Source organism: Oryx dammah, unplaced genomic scaffold (genome assembly GCF_014754425.2).
Source record: "Oryx dammah isolate SB20612 unplaced genomic scaffold, SCBI_Odam_1.1 HiC_scaffold_13, whole genome shotgun sequence".
NCBI classification, from domain to species: domain Eukaryota; kingdom Metazoa; phylum Chordata; class Mammalia; order Artiodactyla; family Bovidae; genus Oryx; species Oryx dammah.
Window position 1 is genome coordinate 16100485 of NW_024070197.1, and position 17422 is coordinate 16117906.

A 17422-nucleotide genomic window follows, 5' to 3' on the forward strand; every position below is an offset into this window, starting at 1 on the left:
CTGTCTGACACACAGCATACTGGTGAAAAGAACTGGTCTCATTTTTCACTCCTGCAGTTCAGCCATCCAGTCATTTAAGTGTTTACAGATGCTTACCATGTCCCAAGCCCTGTGCTAGGATAAACAGGACAAATGGGGTCTTCTGCCTCTCACATAATCTCATAAAAGAATTCTTTGTGACATAAAGAGTTTTGGGTCACAAGCAAATCTAAGCTCTCTCTAGAGGCAGCCCTTTCCAGACCAGCCTTCTCTGCTTCTGCAGCCTCAGTGCCAGCACAGGGGCTGGCACAGGGGAGTCACCCCTGACTTGCTGAGCAAGGCAGGGCTGCTGCTGCTGCTGCTAAGTCACTTCAGTCGTGTCCGACTCTGTGCAACCCCATAGACTAGCGCATCTCTAACCTCCCTTTTGCCTGCTTTGCCCTCCTTCTGATTTCCCATCTCTAGACTGATCTGTAAGCAGAGGGAAGACAGCCCTTAGGGTAGAACCTGTTCAAAGAGCCGAAGTCTACAGGTTCCTGCTTGGTCACCTGGCTTCTGAAAGAACACTAGTGGACTGATAGGCAGGACTCCCTTCTACAGAAACCTGGCCGTTCTGTCTCATCCCCTCCACTCCTTTCAAACTGAGTACTTAACAATCCTCGAAAAAGATGCAGACAGACACCAGGATGAGCACTAAGATTATGACACTGGGAGGGAGAGAGATAAAAGATGGGGGGTGGGTGGGGGTAAGGAGTGAGAGATGGGGAGAGGGGAGAGAAAGAGAACAAACATATGCAAGGGATAGTGTGTCTAAGAACCAGAAGAGAAAAGAAAGGCCAGTTAAGTGTAGTGTTGAGGCAGAGTCCTAAGGGTGGGCACCTTACCTGGAGGGAACATGAGAATGGCCTGGGGTGACGAGTGAACTGGGAGCGAGTGGGTGCGCTGCACAGAGCTGCGGCTCTGGCTGGGCATACTGTTGCTGCCTCCAGGGTTGGCGAACCACAGGTTCTGCATGGGGCATGGGAAGAGAGAAAGCAGTGGGTGGGTAGGGCAAAGGCCCAGACCCAGGAGTGGCAGAGTTGGCAGGAGTCCCCTCCCCACTAAGCTGGGCCCATCTGGATGCAAACATATGGACACACACATCACAGGTACCACCACCCCAACCCCAGAAGTGCCAGGCTCTTTGCTTCCAGCTGGCTCACCTGTCGGCCCTGGCCCCCAAGGCTGGGGCTGGTGAGGGCATGTCGAGGGGAGATGCCCCCAATGCCCGAAGGGCTCAGAAGGCCCATCCTGCCAGGCGGAAGGGCCCGGGGAGGCATTGGGAACTGCCGCTGGGTCCGCCGGGCCACCCCCATCCCCACAGAACCAGCTATGGGGAGTGAGTTCGAGCCAAACGCCCAGCTGTGAGAGAGCAGAAGGCAGGGTATCAGTTTAGGTGTATGGACCCATCTGTTTAACTCTTCCTCTCACCCCCCACAACCCCTGCGGTAGGACAGAACATAGACCTGCATGAGCAGGGATTCCCTGTCCAAGTCCTTGCACTGTAATTCTGTCTCCTTCTGCCCCAGGGGGACTCCTAAGATGGAGATGGAGAGAGTCCAAAGGTTTCCTCAAGCCCACTCAAAGCAGTTCTAACTTCAATTCTCAAGTGTGATATTTCTGTTGTTTGTTTGGGGTGAGAAGCAACTTCAGAGCCCTCTGCACACAGGTGAGGAGAACAAGGGACAGGCAAGGGGCCAGCTATTGAGATGGGTACTGATTCTGCTAGCTCAGCACTCTATTCTAATGGAAAAGCAGGCACCACCTGATTTTCTAATGGGAAAGTCCTCACTGGGTGACTTCACTCAGTTACTGAATGAGGACAACTGGACTCCCAGCCCAGGATGCAATCACCCCTCTAAGCACTAACTGTCAAACAACAAGGGCCTACGAAAGGAAGGTCCCTGTGCCTTGGCCGCCCGCCTACCCTTTCTGCTGCCTGTAGTTCTGCATCTCTAGTGCAGCTTTGCGCGGGAAGGTCCGGAGGAGCTTCAGCACTTGCTGTTTCCAGGACAGCAGTCGTTTCTTCTGTGTCTCCGTGAAAGCCTAGAATTGGGCGGGGGTGGGGGGGTGAAAGAGGTGTGTGTGCTTCTTTCAGATCTGCCTTCTATCCATTCGCTCAAGTATTTATCAACTGCCTGTCCTGTGCTGGGCAACGCTGGGACACAGAGGTGACCTGTGGTCACACAGCTTACAGTTTAGCTGGGGAGATGATACATGAGAAGTTGTAACTAGGGAGCAGCACAGGAGGCACAAGAAACCTGATGTTATGAGAGGCTGGTGAAGACATCTTGTTTTACTGAGAGCTGAGAGATCAGCAGGCGGGAGGGGGACTTACTCCCCAGAGAAGAATTATGTACTAAGGCTCTGAGAATGGGAGTTCAGGGCATCCACGGAACCCAACACTGGAAGGATGGGGGCTGGAGAGGTGGGCAGGAATCAGTTAGGCGGGGCCCTGTTGGACACATAAGGAGTGTTGGTCTGAGAGGATGGGGGCAGCCTTTCCATTCCTGAGAGCCCTAGGGAAGGCCTCACCTCATGAGACAGGCACTTTTCGATGAGCTGGAGGTAACTGGTGATGTTCTCCTCGTCTGGTCGGGACACCAGCAGCTGGGTGCACACTTGGGGACATGGAAAAAGGTGGGAGGTTAGCCCCCAGAATGCCCTCTGCCATGTTCCAGCTCCCCTGGCCCATGAGAAAATGGGTCAGGAAACTCATGCCGGATGAGTACTAGCTATATGCCAAGCATTGCACCTGGCTTATTATGAGGATATATAAAGGGCCCACCGTACTGCCGGGCATATGGCAGATATGAAGCCAATGATACTTTTTTCTCCTTTTAAGTCTTGTGATAGTCTCATCAATGTAGGGATTTTTAGCCTGACGAGTCTGAGGCTCAGAGAGGTTGAGTCACTTGCCTCAGGTCACACAGCTAAAATAATTCAGACCCAGGTGCAAACTTGCCTACGCTGTGCTGCCTTAGGAAAAGGTGAGCCCATTAAGAGCATCAGGATACCCATCCCGTGGACTTCAGTCCCCTCTGAAAGAACCAATGGATTCGCCTTATCTGTTTACTCTTTGCTGTATGCAGTTTCCACTGACATAATGTCCCGTCTTCTGCTCATGATGGAGATGCTTTGAGGGTAAGGGCTGTCTCTCATCATCAGCCTGGACATGCCAGAGGGAAGGGGCCTTGTCATCCTTAGTCTTAGTCTTTTTCTTTAGTGCTCTAGTCCCCAGGGTGCTTTGAAAAGTTCTGCTCCCATCATTTAAACTGGATTTGACCACTGATGCCTGGGTTCAGTTAGTATTCTGGCCCAGAACTTCCTGCTGGGCCCTGGGTGGTCTCACCTTTGCCCATCACCCGTGTAAACTGGCTGGGGATGTCTCCATCAGCGACAGGAGCAGGGGCTGGCTCACTACCATCAGTGGGAGCCGGAGCTGGTGGAGGGGGGTAGCTCTCTGCAGCTGGAGGGTCATTGGTCTCACTGCCCTTGTCTGTGCCAGGGTGAGCCAGGGGAGGCTCAGCACCTGGCAGCGGTGGCTCCCCCCGGCCCCCATCCTTGGCAGTAGAGGTGGTGGCGGCGGTGGCGGCCACGGTGGCCTGGAGGACACTGTAGGCCTTGATGGGGGTGATGATGATCTGCTGCAGCTCCTGCAGAGCATTTCGCAGATTTCCGCCTTCCAGCACATCCTGAGTGGGGAAGACACAGCCTGGGTCACATGCCAATCCCTATAGCTCTGCAGAATGACTACGCGTATGGGGTCAAACAGCCCCTGCAAAGAGCTGGCGGGACCCTGGGTTCCACCACACAGAGAAGGCAGGTAAAGGTGCTGCCGGAGTGTGCACACACACATACACACACATTCGTACATACATATTCCCTCTTCCCCACTTCAAGGTGGAGTGCCATGGAAATCTGGAGAAGGTGGGCTAATGCTGGGGTCTCAGGGTCCCACTGAGGATGGAACCAGATTCAAACCCACAGATTTGGACTAAGACACTGAAGGGAGCAAAAACCAGCAGGCAAGTGGCAGGGAAAGAGGAAAAGGGATGCAAATCAGGCAGGTATGTAAGGATAGGGTGCAGATAAGAAATAACCAACTGGAAAGAGAGATCGTGTGCACAGGGAGACACTCTGCTCTATCAGAAAGAGCTGTTAGAAATGGAAAAGTGAAATGGAAGAGAAGGGGTTGAGTCAACAGATAAGATTCTGGAGACACAGACCAGGACAGACAGGGAGGAGAACTTCTCAGCTTAGCCACAAGCAAGTGAGCCCTGTGATCTGACTTGCACTTGGTTCCCAGAGCCTGGATCCCTAGGGTTGGAGAGATCCAAAGGTAGGGGGCCACATGGGCAGAGCCCTCAGCCATTAGCACTACTGGGCAGTCAGTTGACCTTGGAGATGGGGATACCAGGTCCTTACCTTCTCCAGGGATTTGAGGACGCTCTGCCTCTCACGCAGCTTCTGGATACTCAGGGCTATCTTGTGGCGGGCGCCTTTGGTGACATTCTGTGGAGGGGGCAGAAGGGGACAGGAAGCTGGAAATGGGAGGTTAAGGTACTCAAGGTGCCCCAACAAGGCCCAAAGAGAGGAGGCTTGGACTGCAAGGGTCATGTCAAAATGGTACTGCCCTCAACCTTGCCCTGATGGTCCCCTCAGCTTCACCTGAGACTCCAAGTGCTGTTCAGTCAGTGTCATCATCTCTTCATAGCTCATCTGTGAGAAGAGGGCTGCGTACTTGTGCAAGCGGAGGCTCTTAAGCCACGAGGGCACGTCTGCGGAAAAGAAGGGAGGGCATAAGGTCAGGAATCTGGCCCTGGTGACAGTTGTGGGGAAGGACCAGGCATCAGTCACAGGCAGCCTTAAAAGTTGTAGGACATTGGAAGGAGGTAGGGAGAAGCCCAGGATCCGTATGCTACTTTTCAGCCAGACCCTTCCAGGTGGCCTTCCCTGGTCAGGACACCCTATCCTTCTGAGTTGCTGGGTTGGACGTGTCCTAGGATAACCTCTGATGTCCTTAAAAGTATTCCTGGAACCTCTGTTTCATCAGTTACCTCTAGGTCCTAGCTTTCTTAGTCAGACTGGGCTGCCTGAGTGCAGGGGCTTTTCCCTAATCAGGCTGGGACCTGTGGGGGTCTCTCTGCTCAGTCTTGAGCCCTTAGACCAGGGACTGTCCACTTTCCTCAGACGTGTATCGCCTTCTCAAGGGGCAGCAGGTGTGAGAAGAGGAAGAATTGGGTGGGGAGGGGTGGCAGCTCCAAGCTCTCTTCTGTCCTTTTAAGCTCTGCACAAGCCTCTTGAGGAGGTCCTAGAGCTAGTCTCCCCAACTGTACCTTTCATGCCACTGCCGTCTTCCTGGAAAGTGTTCCGGCTGGAGCCCTGCTCCTCCGTCTGCTCACTGCCAGAGGAGGCCACGCTGCTCTGGGGTGAGAGGGGTGCGTGGTCGGGCGTGGAGAAAACAGCCCGGGCCCCAAGCTCCTCTGGACTCGGCCACTCACCAGGGGCCTGGGGGCTCGTGGGGATGAGCGACATGGAGCGCTTCAGCGGGCTGGGGTGGATTTGGCAGGGGAGACCTGGCCGGAGTGGGAGAGAGACAAGAGGTAAGGACTGGGAATCTGACCACAGGAGACCATGTTCCCCTGGTCAGTGCCATGGATGGCAGCTCAGCCTCGGAACCCAACAAGGGGAAAGGACCCTGGGGTCTGAGGGGAACTACCTACCAGCTGCTGCTAGTTCCCTCATTCCCCTACCTACCCAACCCATCAGCAAGCTGTCAGCCCCTTCTCTGGACTGCTCCACTTTCTCTGCTAGCACCCTGGGCTAAGTCACTGGAGTCCTTAGCTGGAATTGCCATCACAGCCTCCTCACAAAATTTCTTGCTTTCATCTTCACCCCCTACAGTCTATTCAATTCACAACAGCCACACTGATCTTCCTTTAAATGCAAATCTGACCCACTTAGTCCCTGATTAAATCCTACCTGTAGCTTCCCTTTACAAGAAGAATAAAATTCAAACCCTCCTCCCAACACCTATAAGGCCTTGCAGGACCTTGGCCCTGCTCATCTCTGAGGTCTCATCTCTCATAACTCATCCCTCTGGGTCAAGCTTTTCTAGCCTTTGCCGCACCCCTGCCCCCAATTTGTTCCTGGAACAGTGGAGCTTGTTCCAGCTTCAGGACTTCTGAGCTTGCTCCTCCTCCTTGTTCTCCTGATCTTGGCAGCTGGCTCCTCCAGGTCTCCTCTCAAAAAAGCATCACTTCTTCGGAGGCTCTCCCTGAACCCTCAGTCAGAAGTAGCTCCTCCTCACCAACTTCCTATCATATTACTATGTCCTGTCTTTCTTACAGCACCTATTACAACTTTAAATGACCTTATCTAATTATCTGTTCACTTGTTTATAACTGTACCCCCTGCTTCAAGACCTGTGACAACAGGGCCCCATCCTGTCTTAAACATTATTAATTAAACTCAGTAATTACAGGGGGGTTTCTACTAGAGGAGGTTCTGCACAATTATGTGTAAAATAAGTGAATGAGGTACATAAACTGCTTCGTCAACATCTATTATTGGGCTTCAACACTTCCCAAAGGATGTTTTCTTGTTCTGAGCCCAAACAAGGGTGAATCCAGGCCCTCATTCACCGGATGTTTCATATCCTCCATCCATCCCATTCCTGGGATAGGAAAAGGGATCCAATTTGATTTTTAACGATTCTAAGGACAAGGCAGGTTCCCACGAGCTTCCAGACCTTTATGCATGCTACTCCGAACCTAGCTCACCAGTCACCTACCCTTAACTGCCAGCCACTTTGGCCTTCATTCCTGGCTCAAATGTCCCCTCTTCTGCAACTGTCTCCTCTGTGTGCCCTGAGCCCCTGTGCTGCTATCTCAAATCCAGCCCTGCTGTCCCTTCCCTAGGTTGCCTCCCACTGGAATCTGGGCTTGTGTAGGATGGCGACAAGCCTGCCCAACCATTTCTGCATCCCCAAGACAGGCCAAGACACAGGAATGCCTGAAAATTCAATGACTCCAAAAGGAGGGCACCCATTATCCTAAGAGTGCTAAGGGGGCCTCTGAGCTTGACACAGGAAATCTAGAAGTACCCCAAGTCAAAAAGGAAAAGAAAACAAAGCCAAAAAGCCTCATGCTGGGTAGGTGAGACCATCAAGGTCTAGGGAACAGAAGTCCCTCACCCCAGTTCTCACAAAGAGTTAGGAGGCAGAGACAGAAGAACCCTAGCCTCATTTTTGATGGAACGGCTGGGTTTCCTGTGAGTGCCTCACTGATACCCAGGTTCAGGACACCCAGCCTGGCACAGGCCCCCAAAGCACCTTCCCTCATCTGTGACAGTTATCTATGCTCCTAACCAGGAAGTCACCTGAGGGAGAGGGCAGTGCACTGATCCCACCCATGAAGGCTACCCTCCACCCATTATCTGTGACCTCTGGGATCCTCTGCATGGGGCTCCTCCAAAGCCTCTGGACTTGTAATAGATGTCACCCTCTGGCGCGGGGGGCTAGAGAACCCTTTATGCAGGGCTTTTTTTTTGGCTTGTCCTGGTGCCCCTAGCTTCCTCCTTTCTCCCCTCTCAGCCAAGAAGGGGGCAGGCGAGGCTGAGAGGACAGGAAATTATCCTGATTGGAACGATTGTGCAGTTCCTGAGAAGCCCTGCTTGGCCTCGCACTAGGGTGGAGGCTGGCCACAGCATGAGAACTATAAAAACAGGAATGCTGGCCAGATATCCAGGGCCGCTCACTCTCCAAGAAACCCTGGTCTGTCCTTGGCAGAACCCCAAACCCACCCTGCCTGCCCTTACAGGCCAATCCTCGCTCCCCACTCAAAAATATTTTAATGACTTCCTGTTTCCTGCAATTGCCTTAAATTGAAAAGCTTCATCTTATCCTTCAAGCCCCCCTGCCCTTGCCCCCAAATGTGACCCTAACCCTTGTAGCTCAGTTGGTAAAGAATCTGCCTGCAGTGCAGGAAACCTGGGTTTGATCCCTGGGTTGGGAAGATCCCCTGGAGAAGGAAATGGCCACCCACTCCAGTATCCTTGCCTGGAAAATCTCATGGACAGAGAAGCCTGGTGGGTTGCAAAGAGTCGGGCGCGACTGAGCAACTGAACTGAACATACTGAGATCTGAGAGTCAAGACAGACCTGAGTTCAAATTCTGGCTCAGCCACCTATTAACTTCACGAGCCTGGGCAAGTCACTTCATTTCCTCCTTTGTTTCCACTTTCATGTGAAGTTTTTGGTACAGGGGCAGGCCCATGGTAAACATGAGTATTTGCTACGGCTATTACTCATTTAAATCCCTGCACCTCTCCATCCCTGCCAGACCCGTCTACATACCGTTCCCTCCAATTTGACATCCCTATACCTTCAATCCATGCTATGCCCTCTACTTGAAATGTCCCAATTTCTCTTCTGGTTCAAATCCCCTATCCAACACTGTTCCAGCCTGGTCTTTTAAAGTTGCTGCAAGTATGGGCACCCTGCATGGATGACCCCCTCCCCTTGATGAGCATCTTCGGGAGGGTCACTTTTAGGTGGGGGCGGTGTAGCACAGACTGCTGGGATTTAATTCTGACTACACCACCTTGGACAAGTGACTTTTCTGTGACTCAGCCAATGAATTTTTAAGTATAAAGTTCTCAGAACAGCTCCTGGCAAAGACTAAACGTTGAATATATTATAGCTAGAATTATCAATATACCCTCCCAAGTTGGACACAGAAACCGTCATGCTCTGAGACTGGAAAAAAAGGTCCAAGACACCTTGGGTTGTTGCTAGAGCTCCCGGAAATGCCCCTCTACCCCTCTATCTCCCCTGATTCTTGCCAACGCTTGGGAGGGAAGCAGATGACTAGGATATCCATATTCAACTGGGGAAGAAAGAGGCTCAGGGGTAACTGATACATAGTAGGTGCCGTACAGCTCGGTACCAAAGACCCAAGGTTCACCCTGCCCCTAGCACAGGCAACGTTTTTACTGTCGCCCTCACCTGGCTTGCTTTAACCAGGGCTTGCAAAAGGCAGCCGGCATCTTGAGGTTAAATCTTGGCAACTTCTTGCCTTGAGTCAGGTCATGTGACTACCACTTCATCAGTCCTTGGAAATGTCAATCTCTTTTATCCTGTTTATTTCAACTAACACTTTAAAAACCAGAAAGCAACTATACTCTAATAAAAATTAAAAAAAAAACAAAAATCTGACTGGAATACCAGCCCCTCCTGCTCACCCCAGCCTCTGGAGGTACTAACTAGGAGAGTCATTTTGAGACCACTTAGTTGAAGGATAGCATAGCATCAGAGGCAAGCATTGGTATCAGGCTGCCTGGTCTCAACCTTGGCCAGTTTCACTACTTGCTTTGTGGCCTTGAATACAAGACTTCATCTCTTTGCATCTCAGTGCCTTCATCTGCAGAATGGGGCTAACGATACTGTTGTGATGAAGATTAAAGGAGACCATGCCTGCAAAATGCTTTTAAAAACAGAGCACCTAGCACAGTCAGTGCTAAACAATGTTACCTACTATTACCAATGCCTTGCAGTATGAGTTACATCTTATATGAACAGGCTTACAAACATACACTTCTCAGAAATGAGTCTGGTAAGCTGGAGCCAGATACAAAAATCCAGAATGTCTGAGCTAGAAAGAACTTCAAATTATGGTCATTAACTCAATGCTTTCAGAGGTCAGGCAGTTATCACACGTGCCCAAAGTCGGATGGTTGCGGCAGAGGCCTATTGGGACACGTGTAGGGTCTAAAGGTGGTAACCAATATTTAACTCCATCTTATGACTGCCACCAGACCACAGGCCTTGATTTACCTGATCATTTGATTTTTTAAGAAAAGCTGAAATCTGGATTTTTAGGGGAAAATTCCTTACATTGCTGATTTATTTTAAAATGTAACAAAATAAAACCAAAGTTTTGTTGACTTTGGGCTCAATAAAGCATGTTGGCGTGTCAGAAATGGCTCTGGGAATGCCAGTTCACAACCTCTACACTGACTCACAGGCCCAGAGAGGTTGGTTATGTGACTTGCCCAGGGACAGAGTGAGTGAAGAGAGAGCCCAGTCTGACCCTTTACAAGTAGGCATGGCTTCCCAGGAACTCCCACCTCCTCACCTGCATTTGCGTTGCTCCCAATACTGTTGATGGCTGGCGGCACTGAGCTGGGTGGGTGGAAGGGCACATGTCCATTTTCCCGGGGTGGCTTGTCCTGCCAGGCTGGCCCTGCATCCCCAGGGCCCAGCTCTGCAGGGCCACCCCACTCATCCGAGCCCTGGCGAGAGTGGTACGTGGGCTCAGGTCGGGTGCGAAAGCCGCTAGCTAGCCGCTCTTCCAAGTGGCTGAGCCAGAGGGCCAGTGCATTGCGGTCCTCCAGTGTGGTGGCCGGGTGGATGAGGGCATAGGAAAGCAGCTGGCGGCTCTCCTCAATGAAGGCATTGCTCTCGATCGAGTAGGCCAGCACTTTCTGCAGCAGCCTCATGTACTCCGACTTGGCCTCCGTGTTGCCCGGCTGAAGCAGGGGTAGGTGGGACAGCAGGAGGGACACCACCTTCTCTTTGGACTCCTGCTGCCACTGGCTGACAATGGCTGCAGAGGGGATAAGATGGAATGTCAGGGCAGCCGGGGGGGGGGACCCTCCATAAAACCAGGAAAGGTGTCTACAGTCCATTCCCTCAGCTCCAATCTCACTTCCCTTCTCCTTTCATGACTCCAATCTTGCCCCTCATATAGGAGATAGCTAACATACTCTACCTGCTTCCACGGTAATTTTCTTTTTTCCAGTTTCATCACTCCTGCTCTCAGAAACCTGCTATGGCCCCTCATCAGCCAAACGTGCCGCTCCGGAGCCTGAGTCCCTCCTGCTGTCCCCAGGCCTGCTCTTCTTGTTGTATCCCTACTCCTTACCTTCATGGCCTCTACCCTCTTTCCCCTGTCAAAACAGCCTTCATCCTTACTTGGAGGACAACAGAATATATTGGTTAAAAGCTTGGGCTCAGGACTTCCCTGGCAGTCCAGTGCAGAGGGCAGGGTTCAGTCCCTGGTTGGCAAACTAAAATCTCACATGCTGTGTGCTGCTGCTGCTGCTAAGTCACTTCAGTTGTGTCTGACTCTGTGTGACCCCAAAGACGGCAGCCCACCAGGCTCCCCCGTCCCTGAGATTCTCCAGGCACATGCTGTGTAGTGCAGCCAAAAAAAAAAAAGCTTAGGCTTGGGAATCAGATGGTCTGGACTCCCCCAACTTACTAGCTTGACCTTAGAAAAGTCACTTGAACTTCACAGAGCACTGATTTCCTCACCTGAAAAATTTAGTACCCAATTCACAATGTTGCTCTGAGATTCAATGAGTTAATAAAAAATGGAATGTGGCCTGGCATATAGAGCATATCTAATAAATGCTGATGGCTGCTTTTTATTTTTTTTTTATTTTTTTTTTTTATTTTTATTTTTTTTTGATGGCTGCTTTTTAAACTGCAATCAGCCTCTAGATTCTACCCTTCCAGTTCACTCCATATACCAGATGGATTTATCTTCCTAAAGCACACCAGGATATCATGTTCCTGACCTGAAGCTTATAATGGCAACCAGCACCAACAGACTGAAGTTCAAGAGCTCCTAGCCCAACATCACCTTCATTTCTAGGGCATTCTTCCAGATAAAGACTTGGTTTAGGATACCCCATCTTCCCTGGAGCTCTCTAAATGCCGTATTTATCCAAACATCCACACTCAGGCTGAGAATCAAGGTTTTAGTCTGCAACAGTCTTCTTCCTCCTATCCAAATTATGAGCCTTTTATGGGATTGCCTAAACCTGTCCTTCTTCAGGACGTCTTTCCTGGCTACTCCACGCCTTGGGGATCTGGGGATGTCTCCTTTCTATACCAACCCATAGTCTGAGGGCCTATCTGTCCTGTGAAGATAAGTGAGGCTTCCTTGTTCTCAGAAGTGAGCTCCCAGAGAATAAGGCCCCAAGCTAGTCCCACAAAGGAGGCCTTGGGAAGGAACTGTTATAGGACTGACTGTCCCTCCTTGAAAACTTTGTTTTATCACTTCCACGACTAGCTCAATGGAGCGGAGGATGGCAGGTAATGCTGACGGGGAAAGGAAAAAGGACAAAGAATACCAACACTTGAGAAAAAAAGACAATGACCAGGATCAACTCTCTTCTCACTCTTGGGCAACTGAGCTCATACCTGCATCCACAGTGACGATCTTCCAACAATAAACAAGGGAGTTCTGAGAGGTGAGTTATTGGGCTAATGGTAAGGTCTCAGAAAGGCACAAAGGAGCTGAATGGAGCTAGGACCCCAGAGGGGTGAGTGATGAAAAAGAACAGGTAGTGATGTGGCCCATGTCCCTCCTCTCCTACTTACTGATATAAACCTGATCATTGCAGAGAGCTCTACTTTCTCTAGCTTAAACAGAGACTTAGAATTATTCCTACATGGCATGGTTGCTATGAATTTAGACCACAGCACAAAGCAGGACGTGAAGTAAGTCCTCAGTAAACATCAGCTGTCATTCCCAACACCATGGTGGTTATACCTTACACAGGCTTCTTCTTTTCAAATACCCACAAAGATTCTCAAAGCATAAGCTAACTCCCAGACCAGGAAACAGAGAGGCTAGGAATGGGCATATACAGGAGAGCCTCAGAATTTCAGGCATCTGGATTTCAAGTGAGCCCTGACCTGGGTCCCTCTGCCTCCAATGTTGTCTCAACTCAATATCCTTAAGGCTTAATACTCTAAGCACTTCTGGTCACCTCTGCCCACACTACAGGCTGGACACCTGGCCACTGGGAACACGGCATAAAAACCTGAGAAATACCTTTTTTATACACATTTATTTCTCTTAATGATGTGTCTGGAAATCTGTGGCTTGGGAATTCATATGAACTTTTAATTCTTACATTTGTAGCTCTAAAAAAACAAAATACATACAAGTCCAAACTCCTGGCCGTATCAGTGCACCTATTCTTGCCTGGCCTTTCTGCCCTAAGCTGTTAAAGTGCTCAAGGGTTCATCCATTTATTCAGAGTCATCAGTTCATGCTTATCCACAGTACTGGCCAAAATAGAACTACACAATAACAGTACTAATACATAATCCCATAACCCTCTACTATATCTCTCCAATGCCATTATCTTCTTCTTCCCCTTGTTCCTGGCTTTCCAGATTCCTTTCAGGACCTGGCACACAAGGCCAGGAAACCTAATCCCCTCCATCTTTAATCTCCTGAACTAGCTCCCCATGACCATGAAGCATTCTCTTAGGTCATCTCCATATCGAAAGATCTTTTCAAGGTGGGACAAGTCTTCCTGACTTCAGGGAGCCTTCACTGTTTGAGTTCTCCCACCTCTATATGGCACTGGATCACAGGGAAAGGAACTCCCTGGCACTCTATCTCCTTGACTAAGTCCCTAAGTTTTCAGTTCCTGATGAGAAGGAAGAAGAAATACAGTGACTGAAGACGAGGGACAGAAAGTCAAGGGCTTGCACCCCAGCTGTGTGGTACAGATGCTGGGACAACGTGCTTCCTCCTCTGTAAAAGAGGGGTCACAGGGCTGCTAAGAGGATTTAGGGAAGACAGCCCACATGAAGCACCTGACCGAGCGTGCCCCCAGTAAACACTCAGTATGTGGCTCAGTGATTGGTGATTTTCTCCCTTCTCCTCCAGCGCAGTTGGCCTACCCCTTTAGCCCTACCCTGATGCTCTCAGTTGCTGTTGTTTAGTCCTTACAGGGTAGCTGGAGGCATCTGGAACAGAGAAAAGCCTTGTCTAGTCCCTCCCCCACCCCCAGAGTACTGCCAGAACTCCAGGGCTAAGGGACACAGTTTCTCCTCTGGTACTGCCAGGGGACATGACAGAAGAGTCCCAAGGGTTGGGCTCAATGAAGGACCTTGTTCTACTGCAGTGAAAAGGGAAAGTGGTTTTAGATGAATGGAGGCTGACCCTAGGGAAATGTGTGTTCACGTATCTGTGCGGCAATGTGCTGAAAAGGGTGGGCCTCTCACGACTGGAAAGCATCAGTGAACACTGGAGCTGGTCCAAGGACTCTGGGCAGCCTCAGGGCCCTTGGGGTGAGCCCAGCGGGGGCTGCAAATGATGGGTGGGGATGAAACTTCTAGGTTCCTGCCCAGATCAGAAGAGTCTGGCCCAGAGCTGAGGCACAGCAGAGCCCCAATGAATACTGGTACAGCTGAACCCAGATGGTCCCCTGGAAGGCAGTATTGTCTGTGTGTGTATAATATACCCTGTCTAGGACCACTCTGTCCTCAAGTCCCTCTGTTTCACGTCCTAGCAGATTACATGGTGTAAAGAGTATAAGTTCAAGAGGCAAAATTGCCTGGATTCAAAATCTAGCTTTGCCTCTAAGACACAAGTCAGTATAACTGTGGGCCAGTCCTTTAACTTCTCTGAGCCTTGGTTTCCTCTTCTGTATAATGAGGGTATTTAAAGCCTTTAAAACACAGGGTTGTTTCAAAGATTCAACGAGATAATCGTGCAAAGCATCTGATCTGTGTTAACTGCTCCATGCTCTTCAACTATTATTGTTGTTGGCTGCTGGTTGAGATCTAGAGTCAAGCTATTTTGGGGCTGGAGGGAGCAATTCACATAGGAGAGCACATCTGGGTCTCCCCCTTAAGATTCCCGACAAGGGTGGGGAATTTCATGCAGTTATTTACCAAAAACAGACACGTTTCTGGTTCCTCTGAGCTAGAGGCACAATATGCAGTGATGAAATTCTGGAGGTGGGCGGATGGGGGAGGGGACTGGGGAATGCCATGACGTCAATGACTGCAGCTCACCAAGCTGCAAACCTGGACTCCAGAGAGGATGAGGGAGACTGTGTAAAAGTGCTCTCCTTGGCCAGGTGACCAGAGCTAAGTAGGTCATGACCCTGGGTGCTGCAAATCACAGGAGCCAAATATATCTTGGAGACTGCCATAAGAAGAAACTCATTTTTACATGCTGGGCTGTTGCAACAATCGTGGCAGCCTGTGGCACTAGTCAGAGGGGCTGGGTTTTGGCTCCAACATGCCCTTCTATGCTTCACCCCATCTCACACAAACGTAGGGGAGGGCAAAGGGGCTCACATTTTTGTTTGATGAACTGTGTTAGTAGAGCTTGAAAGGGGAGGGTGGAGGTATCAGAGTTGAGCTTGGGTGACTCACTCAACCACAGCCCCCTCTTGACCTCAGTTTCCCCACCCAGATTCAATGAGCCAAGGAGGGAAGGGCTTAAACCTGCTGGATACAGGGACTCTGACTCAGAGAACAGGAGGAGAGAAGAAACGCAGGAAATGTGGCCCAGGAAGCCAGAGGACCAGGGAGAGAAGGAGACTTCAGCTTCCCGGGCCCCACCCTTGGGCTCCAAGTCATCATGGGAAGGTGGGGGTGGGGCACGGGTGATAGGATTACTGTTTGTAGCTACAAGTAGGCAGGGCAGACAGCACTGAGACAAGGAACAGGGATACTGACAAGGGGAAACCTGGGGCTTCTCCTTCCCTGGTTCCAGAGACCCTTGGGGTGTTGCTTTTCTGTTTCCAGGTTTTATCTCAGACTCTGCTTCCATGAAACCAACACTGGCTGCGTGGGCTGGGGGACTTCCTTCTACCCTTCTAGCTGCTTGAGAGGAAAGGACAGCCCAGACCAGTGCCTCTTCCATGCCTCCCAACTCTCCACTTCCAGTAGGTCATGTGACAGTACCCTCACCACCTTAATGGGCCCACCCAGAGTCAGTGTCAACAAGAACAGCAGTTCTCCACTGAATGCACACAAGTGCCAAACAGCAAGCTTAAAAAAACACCAAAATCTCTGGAGATAGGACCTAGGCCTCAGGTTCTTTTCATAAAGTGATTCTGACATGAAGCCACCATGGGGACCCACTCACCAAAATTCAGCTCTCTGTACTCTCTGGCCCATTCTGAGGAGGCTATGGGAGGGTAAGCAGCTCTGACCCAGACCCAAACTCGAACCCAGGCTCTCCCTGGGAGAACTGAAAGAAGTAGCAGGGTTGGGTGGGTGAGACATGAAGTACAAACCCCAGAAAAAGGCAGAGAATCTGCCTCACTGTTCTGCTCTCCTGGCCCAAAGGGACTGAAAAAGAGCATCAGACCCTATAATAGGTAATCCTTATCCAAGAAAAGGTAGACCAACAGAACTCAAAGACTTGGTTTGCAGGGTAAGTGTGCATCTTGGTGGGAAGGAGGGACAGGTTCTCTGAGGTGCCCATTCCATAAAATACTAGGAACTACTGCTGCACTTGGAGAGTATCTAGAACAATCCCTTCCTTGTCTAGATGAGACTCCTCAGGCCCAAGAGGGATGGGGCTGGCCCAGGTCACAAGAGGTGTTAGTGGCACAGACAGCTTGATCTAGAACTCTTAGGTGTCCTGATTCCTGTTCTCATGTCCCATGACAAATGAATCATCAGTACAGAATCATCTCTCAAACTGCCTAGTCAGCAGAAGAACCAGGGTGCCCATTAACAGGCCTATCCTCTAAGGATTCTGATTCAGTGGGTCTGGGACAGGGGCCCAGGACTCTGATTTTAGGTCACATTCTCCCCCATCAGGTGATTCTGATGATGATGCAAATTTGGGAAACACAACAGGATGGGAAAGCCATAATGGACAAGAGAATGCAGAGCTCCTCCTACAGGGCAGGTCTCCAAGTGCAGCGCGCAGCTCCTTCCTTCACCAGTGAGGTTGGGAGTGAGACAGGAAACACAGGCTTTGAGCCCCCATGCCTATTAGGACGAGGCATTCAGGGTCCAAGGGACTGATCTCTGTGATCACCTCTCTTTCCAGTCATGTTTTTGCTCTAATCCTGGCAGGCTTCCTGCTGACTCCAGAACACACCATGGCCTGCCCTCTCTTCCCTCACTCTAAGTTTTCCCAAACTCTCCATCCACCTAAGTACCAACTTGTTTTATTCTTACCACCTGACATGGGGCTGGGGATAAAGACCTTGATTTATATATTCATTCACAAGTCAAGTCATTGCAAGGCATTTCTCAAGGACAGGCATTAACCACAACATCTTAAGGCCAACTGTCTGAGATGGGTTTCAGGTTCTTGGTATAAGGTATGTCATGTCTTTCAAGGGCAATGTGGTAACAACAGATATTTTAAATGTATATAACTTAAACTAGCAGTCCCACAGAATTCTAGGACTTTATCCTAGAGATGCTTAAAGGGTACTCAATATAGTACTCCTTTTAAGAGCAAGACCTTTAGAGTCAAACTCCAGCTCCACCTCTGACCAGTTGTACAATCAGGGCAAGTCACAGACCTGTCTCATTTGTAAATGGGGGAATTATAAGATCTTCCTTACAGAGCTGTTGTGAGGATTATGAATAATATAAGTAAAGCACTGCT

General features: G+C 50.2%; 1 protein-coding gene across 1 annotated transcript in view; it reads right to left on the reverse strand.

Moving 5' to 3' along the window:
* Positions 1 to 17422, reverse strand: part of SAMD4B (sterile alpha motif domain containing 4B) — a 36289-nt gene that overhangs the window by 2973 nt on the left and 15894 nt on the right. The window contains exons 3-11 of the mRNA XM_040252695.1: positions 10157 to 10627; positions 5358 to 5597; positions 4690 to 4799; positions 4447 to 4533; positions 3371 to 3713; positions 2554 to 2639; positions 1946 to 2064; positions 1182 to 1380; positions 864 to 987 (exon numbers count right to left, since the gene is read on the reverse strand). Coding sequence (XP_040108629.1) covers positions 864 to 987; positions 1182 to 1380; positions 1946 to 2064; positions 2554 to 2639; positions 3371 to 3713; positions 4447 to 4533; positions 4690 to 4799; positions 5358 to 5597; positions 10157 to 10627 — 1779 coding nt within the window. The remainder of the gene's footprint in view (positions 1 to 863; positions 988 to 1181; positions 1381 to 1945; positions 2065 to 2553; positions 2640 to 3370; positions 3714 to 4446; positions 4534 to 4689; positions 4800 to 5357; positions 5598 to 10156; positions 10628 to 17422) is intronic.